The sequence below is a fragment of the Xyrauchen texanus genome, chromosome 9 (genome assembly GCF_025860055.1).
Source record: "Xyrauchen texanus isolate HMW12.3.18 chromosome 9, RBS_HiC_50CHRs, whole genome shotgun sequence".
Classification (NCBI taxonomy): domain Eukaryota; kingdom Metazoa; phylum Chordata; class Actinopteri; order Cypriniformes; family Catostomidae; genus Xyrauchen; species Xyrauchen texanus.
In genome coordinates, this window is record NC_068284.1 from 44,565,414 (window position 1) to 44,583,607 (window position 18,194).

Here is an 18,194-nt window from a genome sequence, read left to right on the forward strand (position 1 = left end):
GTCAGTGGGAGGCCTTGGACTGGAGAAGGTTGAGAACCACAGTTAGTTTACAATCATGCACATTAAAGGTGCACTCATTAATTTTTTCTCCTTTAAAAATGTTAACTCCAAAAGACATGAATTGTAATTTTGCAATATATGTAGGAAATCATGACCACATTAAAATGAAGACTCCAGTCATATCAGTAACCTTATAAAAGCTGTTTTATTCTACATGGAGAGGGTCCGCATGACCAGCCGAATACTACTCGCTTAATCTCAGTAACCGTCCTGTTATTGGACATGCTCACTCAATGATTAAATTAATCATGGCTGACTGCGAATACTAAACTTCTACAATGGCATCTGAAACTGAAACTATTGATTTGAAATTATGCTACATCCGAGGGTGGGTAATGGGTAATGCATTCAACTTGGCAAGCCTCAAGAGAAACACATCACCTGCAAATTACAGTCCAATCATCCCTCTCTTCTGCTGCTACTGTAACCACCCCTGTCACCCCGCTCCGAACGGGACTCAAACCGGCATCTCCAGCATGGGAGGCGGGTGCGCTAACAAGGAGCCTAAAGGCTACAGCCTTTAGCGTCAGTCGCTAGTGCACCGCTTGAGGTCAGGAGAGTGAGGTTTACACACTGCACAGCTATCTACCAGCTGGCTCCCGTTACATTCACCCCCCTAAACCTCACTCCCATCCGGGTCACGGCACCATTGTAACCGGTCCTGATCGCCCCACTCCGAACGGGACTCGAACCGGCGTCTCTGGCGTGGGAGGTGGGTGCGCTAACAAGGAGGCTAAAGGCTTTGTACCAGCTGGCTCCCATTACACTACCCAAGAGTGAAAGTTGTTACTGACTGCAATCCTCCACAATCAATGTGGTCAGAATGTCAGGAGAACCAATTAGGTATTCAATATCTTAATATCTATTATTATGTAATGTAAGTGTCTAAAAAATACAACATTTTACTCAGTTATAAATGGACATCTTCGCAGAATTCACACACAGGACCACACTTCTGCTGCTTGACGTGACAAGAATGTACATGAACGTATATAACAGGAATAAAACTGCATTCTATAAAAAGTTAGAGCAAAATTTCAAAGAGAGTTTACAACTTAATTTACAACGATAAGTTGAGGAAAAAGCTGGGAAATCACTCAGTTTGGCCAGGCGGCCAGCTCTAGGAAGAGTCCCGTTGCCTTTCCAAATCATGTCCAATCAACTGAATTTACCACAGGTGGACTCCAATCAATTGTAGAAACATCTCAAGGATGATCAGTGGAACACAGGATACACTTGAGCTCAATTTTGAGTGTCATGGCAAAGGCTGTGACTACTTATGTGATTTATATTTGATTTTACTTCCGTTTTTTTATTTTTAATACATTTGCATAGATTTAAAACGAAACTTCTTTCACGGTGTCATTATGGGGTATTGTTTGTAGAATTGAGGAAAATAATGAATTTAATCAATTCTAACATAACAAAATGTGGAAAAAATGAAGCGCTGTAAATACTTTCCAGATGCACTTTAAGCGGCCTAAGATCGGTATAAGGAAGAAGTGGCTTGAAGCTTGTAGAGGCATTTACACTCATAGAATTTGTTGAGTGAACAATTGTAGTACAAGTAGCAGAGGGTACAGTAGAGTAGTACAGAGTACTTTGGATTGTAAAGTAGTCTGAGTGGTTTTGTATATGAACTCACTCCGCAACAACAACAACAACAACAGCGGGACTAACAAAGCAGCTATACATGCTCTCCGAACTGCGTCTCGTCAATACTGACTGTTAAAGGGGAAAATGCTGAGTTATCAATGTAATTCGTCTCACAGTCACAATGGGCACTAATGACTCTATATAGGCATAGCAAGCCTTTTCAACAACCGGAGTCGGGCAACAGGTTAGGAGAAGATAACATGGGATTATTATAAGGTAAGTGTTCTAATCTCACTGCAAATGCACTGCAATTAAGTGTAATTGCATTGTAATTCTCTATTTCCTTTGTTAAATGTGTAACCTTACAGCAAATGGAGGATTTGTTCAGCATATCTTGGGTTGGGAGTGCTCCACCAGGCACCATATATTCTACACCACTGTTTCAAAGCAATCCAACCTCATCCCAGACAGCAGATCCGCTTTCTTCATCTGAGCATGCTAGCAGCTCCCGAACGGCCTCTTCCTGACGAGCAGCCAGGTCCCTCAATGAGAATGACAAAGAACCAGAGAAAAAGACCAGCTAGGCCATCCATTCAGGAACTTAACGAGGCCCATTCAGAGAGGAGAACTGCAGCCCTGGAGACACCAGTGTGGCCTGACCTGCAGCGGTGGAGATGGCTAAAAGAGAAGTGAACAACTCAAATAAATTGGGAAAACACAAGAATAAATAGATCAGTTGTCACACATTATACATACATTTCTGCATATACATGGTGAAATTATTTATTTTTCACATATCCCAGTCAGAGCCATATAGAGAGAGAGTTGCGACAACTCCATTGACTCCAATGGAACGTTTTTTTTACAGCAATGGCGGCTCGTGGAAGTAGCAGCAATGCAACGACAACATGAAAGAAAGGACACATACAAAATGCTTGGCATGCTATTTAATTTATTAGAAATGTATTCATGAATTGCTGTAAATAGTTATTGCATTTATTTGAATAAAAATACAAAAAAAAGTAATATCGTAATATATTATTACAATTTAAAATAACTGTTTTCTATTTTAATGTATTTTAAAATGTAATTTACTCCTGTGATGCCAAGCTGAATTTTCAGCCTCATTACTTTTGAATGGCAGTTTATATACGAGTATGCTTAAGTTGTTTTAAAGCTGAATATATTGTGTATATGAATAAGTATTGTAAGAATTATACATTAGATATATAATATTTCCATCCATCCATCCATCGTCAACCGCTTATCCTGTTATATAATATTTATAATACATAAATAATTATATTACTATATATAGAATTGTAAGAATTGTAAACAATAAGCTTCATTTCACAACATTTTACATTTACGTAACTGCTGCTAATAGTTAATAGTTCATTGACCCATTGTGCGGTGCGAGCTGGAAATCACCTGTCACCAGCCTGTCTCTGTACTATCTGAAAAGTCATAAATATGACATTAGTTACCATGAGATTAGTGAAAACAATGAACATGAGGTAGCATAAGAAGGCAACAGAAACCCTAGCCTGAAATAAGTTGAGGCAAATAACGGTAAGCAAACACTAATCCTCAAATATTAGCTGATTTGATCTTTAAAAAAACAACATCGCTGTAACAACATACTCATGCTACATACATATGTCGGTGTGTTACATAAATATATAAAATAAATGCATTTATTTATATCTCTATAAATAATATATATATATATATCTCTATATGGCTCTGGATCCCAGCTAAGCTGGGGTCAGAGTGCAGCCGTATCATGGTCAGTCATGATACAGCACCCCTGGAGCAGATAGGTTCAAGGGCCTTGCTCAAGGGCCCAACAGTGGTGTCGTGGTGGTATTGGGACTTGAACCCCTGACCTTCTGGTCAGTAACCCAGAGCCATAACTGCTGAGCCACCACTGCCCTACAGAACTGATAATTGATCTGTTAAAAAAAATAAAGAGCACTAGTACCAAAGCGTGTCTTTCAGATTGTGTGCTTCTTTCTAAAGCTTTATATGTCGTAAAATCCAAGCACTGCTACATTTTAGTCCAAAACACGTAGGGGTAGTTGTTGGTTGGCCACACTCTCATCTTGTAAGTCATTCTCGAAGGACAACTGATACTCTGAAATCTCCTGCTGATGCTTGTGCTTCAATCACCCAGTTACCGTGAGCAGCCACATAGAGACACAGAAGTAGCCATAATGATAAAGAGGCACTTCAAATCAAAGGATGCCTTGCAGCCAATCCTAATACAAAATAGTATAGGCTGGAGTACTGTCAATCATTTGATCTTAAGTGCTTCACATCACCCTGTGGGATACCATCCACCAGCCCAATAAAATGCACAATCAGGTTCAAAGTTCTGAGTCCCCATTGAAAATCTGGGATTGTAAAATCCATTTAAACCAGTGAATACACTTGTGAATTTAAAACAAAGCATAAAGACACATTGCGCCAAATAAGAGTTATTTCAGATTGTGCATTATTTGTTGTTGGTCACTAATCAAGTGTAAGCAAATTTGGACCGTTGACCATTGATCTTTGAACAAATATTAATACTAATTCCTTACATTTATATAGGACTTTTCTAGGCACTCAAAGCGCTTTACATAGTATAGGGGGAACCTTCTCAACCACCACCAGTGTGCAAGATGATACGACAGTAACCCATATGGGCCAATGGGGGAAATTTGGCCAGGACAAACCACTACTCTTTTACAAGAAGTGCACTGGGATTTTTAATGACCACAGAGAGTCAGGACCTCGGTTTAACATGTACTTAGCTTTAGTTGGCAACCAGGCAAGAGATGCAGGGTGATATGGCTGCTGGCTATAAAAAGTCTGTTTTCCTTGCTTCCACTTAAGCAAAGAAGATGCTCCTTGGAACATTCTCAAATCATGAATCATCAGGTTTTGCACAAACTTGTGGTGTCCATTCCAGCTTGTGTGCAATAAAGCAAATTGGGTATGTTACAAATAAGTTATTCAAAAATTAACATTACTTCTTCAACTCACTTTTTCACTGAAATCTGCTGCCTCCTCATCCTCAACAATTTGCTCACCTGTCTCTGAACATATGTTGTGAAGACTGCAGCAGGCTGTGACTGCCAAGCTGATGTTCTTTACATTCTTCATATGCACACATCATTGTCTCTGAAACATTGACTTTAAAATGCCGAAGGCATGTTCAATAACCATACGGGCAGCATTCAGTTTCTGGTTATAGCGCCTCTGTCTAGCAGTCAAGTGACCATTGTCTCTATAAGCCTTCATTAGCTGAAGCAATATAGGGTATGCAGAATCGCCAATAATATGCATTCCCTCTGGCACCAGGGAATGGGGATCTTCTTCGATAAGTCATCCCACCTCTGAGAGACGAAATGCTCTTGAATCAAGCCAACTACCACGATGGTCAACACTGACATGACAGAACCACCGCTGACTGTCACAGGAACCTGTGAGTATAATAGAATAAAACTGTTTCCTATTTATGTAGGCCACAGGATTCTCACAGTGTGGCAACCATCAACTGCACAGATAATGTTAGCAAATCCAGCCATTTAAAATCCCAACTTTGACAGATGCTGAGCTTTTTGCTCTGGGCTATGAGATGTAGTGAGATAAATGGACTGTGACAAAAGAGCAGAATTCATGAGATGTGTTGAGACAGTAGATTTGTTCAGGATAAATCTATCTGTCACTCCTCTATATGACTCCTGGTTAGAAAGAGTCCATATAGAGGCAAGAATACTGCTCATCAATAGCACCTTGGTCTGCTTTTTATTCATGTAGACTCTTGTCTTTTTTTGTCTAGATAGAAGATAGCCAGGGTTACCTTCTTTACCTAAACTCTCGCGAGAGCCAGATGTGACGTTCACACGCTGAGTTTATTGTGTGTATTTGGAGTCCTACATAAATCCTAGACAAATAAACCTCAAACCTACCTTAACCGTACAACTAAATCTAGCCCTAATCCTATCCGTAGTATCAGCAAATGAGACTCTCGCGAGATTTAGGCAACCGGGAAGTTACCTTCTAATCAAGTAACCTGTAATATCGACTTTTTGCCGGTTGGTGGCAGCAATCCAACACTTGAGTGAGGTCGAAGAAGAAGTGTACATCGAGGCGAGTGTGCTAACAGACAGTTGAGCATTATTTGCCGTTTTCACTTTTAAATTTAACGAATTAAAGAAAACCATGTCGGAAAGAAAAGTGTTGAATGTAAGTATCCCAGTCTTTGTTTTTATACCGTTGTTGTTGACCGACCTTAAGAGGATTTGTGATGTAATAATTGAGATAGCTAACAACATGACGGTCAGCTAGCAATACTATGCAAATATAAGTTAAATATAAGTAAAACAAGTCAACTTTTCATCTATTGTGCTGAAGATGAACTTTGTTCATGGTACTAAGTACTATGGTTGCCTAAATGGTAATACTTTAACCATTGTGCAACCTTTGGGACAGTTTTGTTGTCAATCATGTTGGCTTGCGTTAATGCCAACGGCATAATTTTAGCCAAAGGTGTGTATTTTTGGGTGGAATTTTGATATTACAACCTTCCTATAATACATCTATAATTCACTGTGTACCCAAAATAGGTACACTAAGGACAAAAATGTCCCCATTGAAACTACAATATTTGATCCAAGTGCCATTAAAGCATAAAATCATATATATAAATATTATTATTATTATTATTTTTCCTCATGTTTAGCCTATGGAGCAAATACATTCTTGTTTCCTATTTTCTATTTGCTCTGATAGAGCACTGCAGGCCAATTGAATAAGCGATGGAGCTAAAATTGTGTTAGTGTGTTTTTGTATGTGTGTATTGAGAAATTTGTGTGTGTAAAATCAACAGTGACACTATTTGTACAATCTATAATTTAAAGGGTTAAAATCCTGAAAATGAATGAATATTTGGTAGTTATGATCAGGACTTATGTTGGTTAAAAAACTCATGGAAAGTGGAAAATAATATTGTTTGTTATGGCAAACAAAAAAGACATTTGAATATCTTTTTTTTGTATTGACACACAAGGGTTAAAATAAGGTTCCATTAGTTAACATGAACTAACCATGATCAATAATTTTGCAGCATTTAATAATCTTGGTTAATGTTAATTTCAGTAGGTACTAATACATTAGGGTTGTATCTGTTAACATTAGTTATTGCACTATTTTTATTAACTAACATTAACAGAATAATAAATACATATATATATGTTTGTTCATTGTTAGTTCATGATACATTATGCATTAACTAATGTAAATGAATGGAACCTTACTGTAAAGTATTTCTGTGATAATCGGACAATTTTTTTCTTGTTCTACCTCAGAAATACTATCCTCCGGATTTTGATCCATCTAAAATCCCTAAACTCAAACTCCCCAAAGACCGTCAGTATGTGGTCAGATTGATGGCACCATTTAACATGAGGTAAGACATGATCTGAGATATTATCTATTTTTTCGTTACATCTCCATCATATAAATACTTGCTCAGAGAAGGCCATGACCTATATGTTTCTTGATTACAGGTGTTATGCTTCAAGATTGTAATGTTCTGTAGTTTTATATATTAGCTAGGTTCAGCATATAAGGACATGCTTTGATATGGTAATTCGTGTTGTTTTGCAGATGTAAAACATGTGGAGAATACATTTACAAAGGGAAGAAGTTCAATGCTCGCAAGGAGACCGTTCAGAATGAGCTGTACATGGGGCTGCCCATTTTCCGATTCTACATCAAATGTACAAGATGCTTGGCCGAGATCACCTTTAAGGTAAAAGAATGAGCATGTTAATCATTCTACATGGACCCTCTTAAAACCTGCTTGCAGACAAAGTGATGTTTTACATATAGAACTGTGTAAACAGTTCTTCGGTTGGTTGTGTTTGTACTTTCACAGACTGACCCAGAGAACACAGATTATGCCATGGAGCATGGCGCAACACGGAACTTTCAGGCAGAGAAACTGATCGAAGAAGAGGAGAAGAAGATCCAACAAGAACGAGAGGAAGAGGAACTTAATAACCCGATGAAGGTCTGATACAAACCACATTTTTTTAAATGTCTTTTATTATATTAATGGTAAACTAATGATACGTCTGTGTAACCCCTGGATTTATTGTTTTATTCTAGATTTTCGTATAATAACTCAAAGAACATTTTTATCACTTTTTGCCACGTTTTGGACTCAAAAATTGATTTTATTAGATTTGTTTGATCTCTTACTCCTTTTATTTATTTTTTATCAAATAAACATAACTTAGGGTTCCCACAATCATGGAAAACCTTGAAATCAGAGGTCAACCGATAGTAGATTTTGCTACGATAACTAAGGTGATAGAAAAGGCTGATAACCGATTAAATGGCCGATAGTTTATGAAATTGATTTATAGAATGTTAAATAAATGTTATGACAGGCACAGACACGGAGGCTACATGGCAAAAATGAATACAATCCCAGATGCAGTTTATTGTGACATCTCAATAATAACCAGAAAAAACAAAAGATTTGGTGCATAAAGTGAGACTTTTAACTATAATCAAGAATGCACTTATGGGGCTCGACTCTGCTCACTTTTTGGGGGTTTTCCACTGTGGATAGTACCTGGAACTTTTTTTAGTACCACCTCGGTCGAGGTTCGAAGCGATCCGAGCCGATACTAAATGTGACGTGAAAACCCTGCAGACCACTGATTGGTCAGAGAGAATCGTCGCTACCAGCGTCGCTGGATTTTCGACATGGGACATCAACCTGCTAGTTTTAAAGTTTGCTACAGCAATAGCAGTATCATTTGTTCACACGACTTTTGAATTCTAAAAAGAAATGGTGTGTGCAATACCACGCCATGGCCAATAAACGTTCCTCTCGTTAGCGACGAACGAAACGATGTGAAACGAAAAGGTCTTTCAGGAAGTGTATCTGCTGTTGGCCTACACCGGACCTACCAACAGAGTAGGGAAAAGTAAAAAAAAAAGTGGTTCAACCAAATGGACGCTATCTAGACCGGCGAGCAATGGGAGGGAGAGTTCCCTGGACACAGCCAAAGCTGGAATCCACGATGGAGGATGGTACATTTTGTTACACTAACTCTATATTCTAAGAACTATCAGCATAGATTTTTGCTAATAACAACTGGTTCAAAAAAGCAACTTTTGGCACGGATTAATTAGTTAAACCGACATAAATATTTGTCTACCTCTAGTTGTATCGGTGGAATTTTGAAATTGTCTTTTTCAAGCCTGGAAAAGTCTTTGAAATGAACCTTTAAATAATGACAAAATAAAATTTGTCAACATATTAAAAACTACAGTCTTGACGAACACAAAATAGGTATAGTTTGAAAGCTTAGAAGCTCTACTTACCAAATTTTCAAAACTGATTAAGACACATTGAAATTAGCTTTGAAATCAGAAGTGTTCCGTTTTGATAATATATATAAAAACAATTGCTCTGTACCTATTATTACAGTCAGTAAAAACATCATACTGATCAAATAGTCATGTGACATATGTTGCTGGAAAGCTCTCAATGAGTAGAATGCAACCAGCCTATTTTTTACTCTTACTAAACTTATGTTTCACTCACAGACAAAAATGTAGCAAGTAATTGCTAAGTATATGTCTTTGACAATTATGTTGGTTTTGCTTATATGCTGTGTTTTCACTTATAACTTACGACAAATACTTTAACATTAACGAGGGACGCCACAGATTCAATGATGCAGACTCAGTGAGTCAAAAGGCACTCATTCTGTGAAATGTCTTCACTAAAATCATGTGTGCATGTTATGCATACCTTAAGTCATTGTTGTGTTTGCATGTGTAATTAGTTATTTTGTACAATTATTATGTTTTATTTGTTTGGAGAAGCTTTTGGTCACATGGAGACATTTTTGGACACTATGATAAATTATTTTGTAACTTTTGATCAACACAACACAAAAATGGGAAAAAAAACTAAAAGTCAAATAAAAAAAGTGTGTGTGATTTTTCAGCAGTTTATTAGGCTGAGAGTCTCAGAATGTATCAATCTATATTATTAAAATGGCCCTCTGAATGCTCTGAAAGGTTCTGGAGAACCGCACACGGGACTCGAAGATGGAGATGGAGGTGCTGGAAAACCTACAGGAGCTGAAGGAGCTGAACCAGAGGCAGGCGCAAGTGAACTTTGAGGCCATGCTGGATGAGTATAAAGTGATGGAGCAGAGACAGAAAGAGAGAGAGCAGGAGGATGACGAGAGAGAGACCAAGTACGAAATAAAATTATTGACTGTCTGTGTGTGTGTGTGTGTGTGTGTGTGTGTGTGTGTGTGTGTGTGTGTGTGTGTGTGTGTGTGTGTGTGTGTGTGTGTGTGTGTGTGTGTGTGAAAAATGTGTACCTAAACGAGAATTAATCCATGCAAATGCTAAAACTAATGCTGATTTTTAAGTGTTTTTGACCTCTTCATTATCTAATTATTATGCAAGCCATTTTTATAACCTTATAAAGGTATAGTTAACCCAAAACTGAAATTTCCCCCTCATATTGGTCCAGACCTGTATGACTTGGGTGGAACACGAAAGGAAATGTTGGGTAGAATGAAAGCCTTCGTCACCATTCACTTTCATTCTATGGAAAAAGATGCACTGAATTTGAAGGGTTAAGATTGGAACAACATATAGTTATTTTTAGGTAAACTATGCCTTCAATTGTGTGACTACATAGTGTATATTAGTGCAGTGAATTCCGGAAAGGTTTCTCCTAGATTAAGGCTGTCTAGTAAAAAAGGCTTATTTTTTCCTCTGTTCTATTCCTCCTCATAGAGAGATGTTGGAGAGAGCTCTTGTCAAGCGACTGAGGGACTCTGACTCTGAAGAAGAGTTGGAGAATGCAAAAGAACAAGGGATAAAACATGCAGCTGATAAACCCACAGACATTCTCACCACGGAGGCGAATACAGGCTCACAGGTAGAGCAGTTTTACATCCTATCCGGGTAAAATATAGATTTTCCGATGCAGCGCAATCTTCATTTGCACCATCATGATATTGATTGTTGAATCCAAAGGTCAAACTTTTACTAAATGTACAACTCATCAAATCGTGTGTAATAACAGTCATGAAACCCAACGCCGGTGTTTCGAGATGCGTTTATAAAAATGTAAGTTATTTTTAACTTACACTGTGATCCCACAATGGCGTTTTATTGCCACGTTAAATAAAATAAAAAATTAAGATACGGTTCTAGATTATTCATAATATTTTGCGAATGAAGTAAAGATTATGAGCATAAAGTTGTAGCATTATGAGATTAAATTCATATGAGAATAAAGTAAAAATTACAAGAATAAAGTTGTAGAATTGTGAGAATAAAGTAGAGTATTGTGTGACTATAGAAGAAATATTTAAAGAACAAATTCTCAATAATAGGCCAAACAGATCGTCATCACAATGATAGAACGGACGCCGAGCCAGCAGCTTCATTAATTCAAGAGATGTTTGTGGATTTAGCGATAAAGTAATCCTTGGTCTTTTGGTGCATCAGCACAGAGTTATTATAAGTTTCCGGACATTGCAGCGTTTTTTTAGGACATTTTAGTTATTCAGAAGGAACCAGACAGAAATTTGCGCAGGCCCGCTCTGCATTGGTGATACTAAACAATACTGTACCTGAGTGGATGTTACCTCTTACAATGTCTTGAAATGAACCTACAGTTGAAGTCAGAAGTTTACATAAACCTTAGCCAAATACATTAAACTTAGTCTTAGGTCAGTTAGGATCACTACTTTATATTAAGAGTCTGAAATGTCAGAATAATAGTAGAGTGAATGATTTATTTCAGCTTTTATTTCTTTCATCGCATTCCCAGTAGGTCAGAGGTTTACATGGACTTTGTTATTATTTGGTAGCATTGCCTTTAAATTGTTTAAATTGGGTCAAACATTTTGGGTAGCCATCCACAAGCTTCTCACAATAAGTTGCTGGAATTTTGACCCATTCATCCAGACAGAACTGGTGTATCTGAGTCAGGTTTGTAGGCCTCCTTGCTCGCACAACTTTTTCAGTTCTGCCCACATATTTTATGTCAGATTGAGGTCAGGGCTTTGTGATGGCCACTCCAATACCGTGACTTTGTTGTCCATTTTGCCACAACATTGGAGGTATGCTTGATGTCATTGTCCATTTGGAAGACCCATTTGCGACCAAGCTTTAAATTCCTGGCTGATGTATTGAGATATTGCTTCAATATATCCACATAATTTTCCTTCCTCATGATGCCATCTATTTTGTGAAGTGCACCAGTCCCTCCTGCAGCAAAGCACCCCCACAACATGCTGCCACCCCCATGCTTCATGATTGGGATGGTGTTCTTCGGATTGCAAGCCTCACCCTTTTTCCTCCAAACATAATGATGTCATTATGGCCAATTTTTGGTTTCGTCAGACCAGAAGACATTTCTCATAAAAGTAAGATCTTTGTCCCCATGTGCACTTGCAATCTGTAGTATGGCTTTTTGGAACAGTGGCTTCTTCCTTGCCTTGTCGATATAGGACTCATTTTACTGTGGATATAGATACTTGTCTACCTGTTTCCTCCAGCATCTTCACAAGGTCCTTTGCTGTTGTTCTGGGATTGATTTGCACTTTTCGCACCAAACAGCGTTCATCTCTAGGTGACAGAATGCGTCTTCTTCCTGAGCAGGATGATGGCTGTGTGGTCCCATGGTGTTTATACTTGTGTACTATTGTTTGTACAGATGAATATTGGACCTTCAGGCATTTATAAATTGCTCCCAAGTATGAACTAGACTTGTGGAGGTCAACGTTTTTTTTTTCTGAGGTCTTTGCTGATTTCTTTTGATTTTTTTCATGATGCCAAGCAAAGGGGCACTGAGTTTGAAGGTAGGCCTTAAAATACATCCACAGGTACACCTCCAATTCAGTACACCTCCTATCAGAAGCTTATTGCGTAAAGGTTTGACATCATTTTCTGGAATTCTCCAAGCTGCTTAAAGGCACTTTGTTTTATATAAACTTTGTTTATGTGTATGTAAACTTCTGACCCACTGGAATTGTGATATAGTCAATTAAAAGTGAAACAATCTGTCTCTAAACAATTATTGGAAAAATGACTTGAGTCATGCACAAAGCAGATGTCCTAAACAACTTGCCAAATCTATAGTTTGCTAATATAAAATCTGTGGAGTGGTTAAAAAAATTGATTTAATGATTTCAACCTAAGTGTATGTAAACTTCTGACTTCACCTGTATATAATTCACAGCAGTTCCAATTATTATTCGCTTCACTTGAGTGTGAGCCTATAACTCGCAGCTCCATTGAGAGGCACCCATATGTTGAAAACTCCTGTACTAATACACATCTCATTTATTAATAGAGCTCACAAAAACTTCCCACATATTCAGCTCGGTTGCACAGCCAAGTTATCTTAAAGACCCAGATGCTCTACTTTGCTGTTGTCCACCACATCACTTTGATGTTACTTTTCCTTTCTATTTATTCTCAAAATATTCTGACTTTATTGTCGTTATTTTTACTTCATTCACAAAATATTATGATATATGACAATTGCAAATTTCAATTGTTAAATTAAATAGATTTTATTGTTAGCATTAGTTTCTGCACTATGAACAGCAAGCCGACAAGTTCTCGCTTTGATCCGCAAAAAAGTGTGTTTTATTTGTTTATTGGGCACCTTACGTTTACTTGTGTATAAAGTTCTGAACCGGTGTTAGTGTTGCGCTTTGTATAATTATTATTTGACAGGTAGGGTGGTCATTTTTTTAAGTCATGGAAGGAAGAATTCTTATTATTATAATATTGCCTGTGGGCTAAGCCTTGGATGACACAGAAGTCTAGTGACGCCCTGTAATGTACTTGTGAATACACAACAAAGGACAAAAGCATTCCTTCCTATTCTAAGTTTTCTTGTATCTGTCCATCATCCATATTGGCAATATTGTTGGGAGTGGAATAAAATAAACTGAGTTTATCTGTGACTGTCACTTACTGGTCCCGTTTCAGACAAAAAGCACAAATGTACCCGTTTGCGTGAGACCGCAAGCGGCAGATGCAAAGCGGGTTGAATTGGACTCCTGTTTAACACCACTGATTTAGTGTGTGGCAACTTGAACTGTAGGTGGGGATATTTTACCATGATATGTGATGGTAAAAACACTCTTTATGAATGCGCTGATATTCAAGAGAGTGATCGCTTCATTACTTATGGGAATGTAGACTTTAATTGGCAACTAGGAAATGCTAATACCAAAAGAATCTGCGTTTGCTTTTTAAATGTCACCATAGTGTGATTTTCATAAACTCCTTTTGAGTGTTATTTTATTTTGCTGTTCGTTTGTGTAGACACATACAGGCACTGTACAGATGTGCATCTCAATTATAAGCACAATCTTGTTGACATCAATATATACTGTATTTAAACATAAAGCTGCTGTTTACATCTTTTCGCATTAAACGCTGCATTTTCTTCATGTCAGTGTCTGTTACTTGATTTTAAAGTAACAGTTTTTGTTTAAATTATCACCAAGACTTTCAGCTTTTTTTCTCTTTCGGCCGAAAATATCATTTTCAATTAAATTACAATGTTTTATCTCGATACCGTTTGTGACCAGAAAAAAGCCAATTGTCCTAAAGGTGTGCCTTGAGCCCCATAGTACCCTATATAAAAATCTAAAAGGTGACAAATATTATGTTTTGTAGTGTACCCAGTTAGAAGGTCCCCTGTATAATTAACAGCATTACCTGGGATGGACTTTCATATGTAAGCAGAATGGACATTACAGGTGCTGGTCATATAATTAGAATATCATCAAAAAGTTGATTTATTTCAGTAATTCCGTTCAAAAAGTGAAACTTGGATATTATATTCATTCATTACACACAGACTGATATTTCAAATGTTTATTTAATTTATTTGTGATGATTAAAACTGACAACTAATGAAAATCCCAAATTCAGTATCTCCGAAAATTTGAATATTACTTAAGACCAATACAAAAAAAGGATTTTTAGAAATGTTGGCCAACTGAAAAGTATGAGCATGTACAGCACTCGATACTTTGTTGGTGCTCCTTTTGCCTGAATTACTGCAGCAATGCGGCGTGGCATGGAGTCGATCAGTCTGTGGCACTGCTCAGGTGTTATGAGAGCCCAGGTTGCTCTGATAGTGGCCTTCAGCTCTTCTGCATTGTTGGGTCTGGCGTATCGCATCTTCCTCTTCACGATACCCCATAGATTTTCTATAGGGTTAAGGTCAGGTGAGTTTGCTGGCCAATTAAGAACAGGGATACCATGGTCCTTAAACCAGGTACTGGTAGCTTTGGCACTGTGTGCAGGTGCCAAGTCCTGTTGGAAAATGAAATCTGCATCTCCATAAATTTGGTCAGCAGCAGGAAGCATGAAGTGCTCTAAAACGTTGACCTTGGACCTCAGAAAACACAGTGGACCAACACCAGCAGATGACATGGCACCCCAAACCATCACTGACTGTGGAAACTTTACACTGGACTTCAAGCAACGTGGATTCTGTGAATCTCTTCTCTTCCTCCAGACTTTGGGACCTTGATTTCCAAAGGAAATGCAAAATATACTTCCATCAGAGAACGTAACTTTGGACCACTCAGCAGCAGTCCAGTCCTTTTTGTCTTTATCCCAGGCGAGACGCTTCTGACGCTGTGTCTTGTTCAAGAGTGGCTTGACACAAGGAATGCGACAGCTGAAACCCATGTCTTGCATACGTCTGTGCTTGGTGGTTCTTGAAGCACTGACTCCAGCTGCAGTCCACTCTTTGTGAATCTCCCCCACATTTTTTAATGGGTTTTGTTTCACAATCCTCTCCAGGGTGCGGTTCTCAATATTGCTTGTACACTTTTTTTATACCACATCTTTTCCTTCCCTTCGCCTCTCTATTAATGTGCGTGGACACAGAGCTCTGTGAATGCCAGCCTCTTTAGCAATGACCTTTTGTGTCTTGCCCTCCTTGTGCAAGGTGTCAACGGTCGTCCCCATGATTGTGTAGCCAACAGAACTAGACTGAGAAACCATTTAAAGGCCTTTGCAGGTGTTTTGATTTAATTAGCTGATTAGAGTGTGGCAACCGGTGTCTTCAGTGTTGAACCTTTTCACAATATTCAAATTTTCTGAGATACTGATTTTGGGGTTTTTCATTAGTTGTCAGTTATAATCATCAAAATTAAAAGGAATGAACACTTGAAATATATCAGTCTGTGTGGAATGAATGTATACTTTATCCAAGTTTCACTTTTTGAATGGAATTACTGAAATAAATAAACTTTTTGATGATATTCTAATTATATGACCAGCACCTGTATAACTATATACCTGTAACATTGGGTTAATGGAGAGGAAGAGAGGAGATGCAGGATTTACTTTTCTATCTTTTAATAGTAGCACCTGGAGTGGAACAAATACAGGGAATAATCAAGGAAACTCGCTTGAGTAGAACAAACGCTGGAGTGGAACAAAATAGCATGCTAAAAACATCACATAACCAACTAAATAACACTTTAACAATACAAGAACTGACAAGGAATGAACAAAACTGGAGGGTATTTATACACAAAGGTGCTGATGAAGGAATGGAGGATTGGGAACAGCTGGCAGTGATGAGGGCAGTGCATTATGGGAAGTGTAGTCCAGGGGAAACTAAGGAAGGATGACACAAAAACCATAACAAAATACGAGTCCACAGAACAGAACGGTGAATAACTCTGAGAATACCCATATGAATTGATATCGGAATCGAATCGGGGAAATCTGTTTCAATATCCAGCCCTAGACTTCAGATTGAAATATCGTTTGTTTACAAAATAATTTGCACATACTTTTGGTCACTTTCAGACTTTATATTTTTTATTACATAACTCCCTGACTTCTTGATTCTGATTGGCCAATCTCAGCATTCTATGGCCAAAGATATTTGTATCATGGCCATTATGACTGTATAATTGATTGTCGTCCCAGGCAACCGAGTTTCTATATCGCTGTGCTAGTTTCAAGTGTCTTGCATCACTCCACACACTTCTGCTCACATAATAAAATAATCTCACCTTAAATCAATATTACATGTCCATTGAAGTAAGATAATGCACATGTAGATAATGTACAGTCAGCCAGACATCATTACAGCAAAATGATAACTAAGACATTGTAGGTATTACTGTTTAATTTTCTGTTAATGCTGCTTTGAAACGATGTGTGTTGTGAAAGGCGCTATACAAATAAAACTACTTGACAAAATCCTGGACAGGCTGATACAAGTCTCCGATGTGAAGCTGATGGTACATTATCCCTCTTGGTGCACATAGGACGTCTGTGGTTTTAAAAAAAAAAAAAAACGTGGTTCTCAGTTGGTATGTCCAAACCTCCTAAATCTTTGTGAAAATTATGTTTTAATGTGTGTTTTGCTGTCTGCCTGTTATCAACATGCCTCGTCTGTCTTTTCTCATGGTCTCTACAGGGTCCGTCGGCTGTGGGTGTGAAGAAACAGAAGGTGGAGAGCTGGGAGAGGAGTGTTGGAAGTCTGGGTGGGAGGGGAGCACTGGGGTCTCTGGTGGTGAGGAAGAAACCAGCAGATTCTGCTCCCAAACTTGCTTCAAATACACCACATCCTGCTGCTGAAACAAAAACAGGTTCATGTTGTATTAAAATGTATCAATGAATACAGAATGAATGTGATTGAACTCCCTATAGTTTCCTCCAACAAACCCTGCTGATGGATTGATGTATCGGACTTGATTGAGAAGTTCTGCTGTTCTCTTGCTGTTAAGTTTCGCCGTCTCGATAACTTGCTTCCTTTGTTTCTCCCTGATCACTTAGGGACAGGTGCTGCCAAACCAGCAGCATCTACAGCTTCCAACGGCCAGCCGGTCGTATCTCAAAACTGTTCTTCTCTCAGCCTCTTGGGGGCGTACTCGGACAGTGATGAAAGCAACTCCGACTAGGCTGGAGTGTGGCAAATACTTGCAAAAAATCTGCTCATCTTCAGACCACTATCTCCACTTGTCCCATGTTTAAATTTCCTTGACCTGGACTCCTTAAAAGTACAATGCCAATGTGTTTAACTTAGCCGGAGGATCTCTGTTTCAGTTCAATTGATTTAATGTTTCTATATATTAGATTTGCACCATGACGAGGTCTATAATGTACCCTGTAATGTGTTTCAAATGTATTATGTACTCTATAATGTAGTATTTGTTTCTCTATATTGGTTCAATCAATAACAGGAAATGCAATTTGAGTGGACTTTTCATAAATCTAAAGCATATTTAGACTGATCATCTCTTGTCCTGCATTATAAAAGACACTTTTACCCTCCCATCCATTTAACAAATAAATTATTTGTCCTCTTTCCATTCTGACTATTTCTTCTTTTTGATAATGGATGAAATATTGTCTAATAAAATAAGAGCTTTTTTTCACAGCTATATTGATCTGTTGAAATTTTTGATGTTCTGCATTTTTATATCCCT

General features: G+C 38.1%; 1 protein-coding gene across 1 annotated transcript; it reads left to right on the forward strand.

Annotated features, from left to right (window-relative positions):
- The first annotated feature begins 5,757 nt into the window (after positions 1–5,757).
- Positions 5,758–18,136, forward strand: yju2 (YJU2 splicing factor homolog). The gene is made up of 8 exons (XM_052134530.1): positions 5,758–5,892; positions 7,014–7,114; positions 7,315–7,459; positions 7,586–7,720; positions 9,754–9,935; positions 10,489–10,633; positions 17,183–17,354; positions 17,542–18,136. The coding sequence occupies exons 1-8, from the start codon at positions 5,869–5,871 to the stop codon at positions 17,664–17,666; spliced, it is 1,029 nt and encodes a 342-aa protein (XP_051990490.1). The 5' UTR covers positions 5,758–5,868; the 3' UTR covers positions 17,667–18,136.
- Positions 18,137–18,194: the final 58 nt, after the last annotated feature.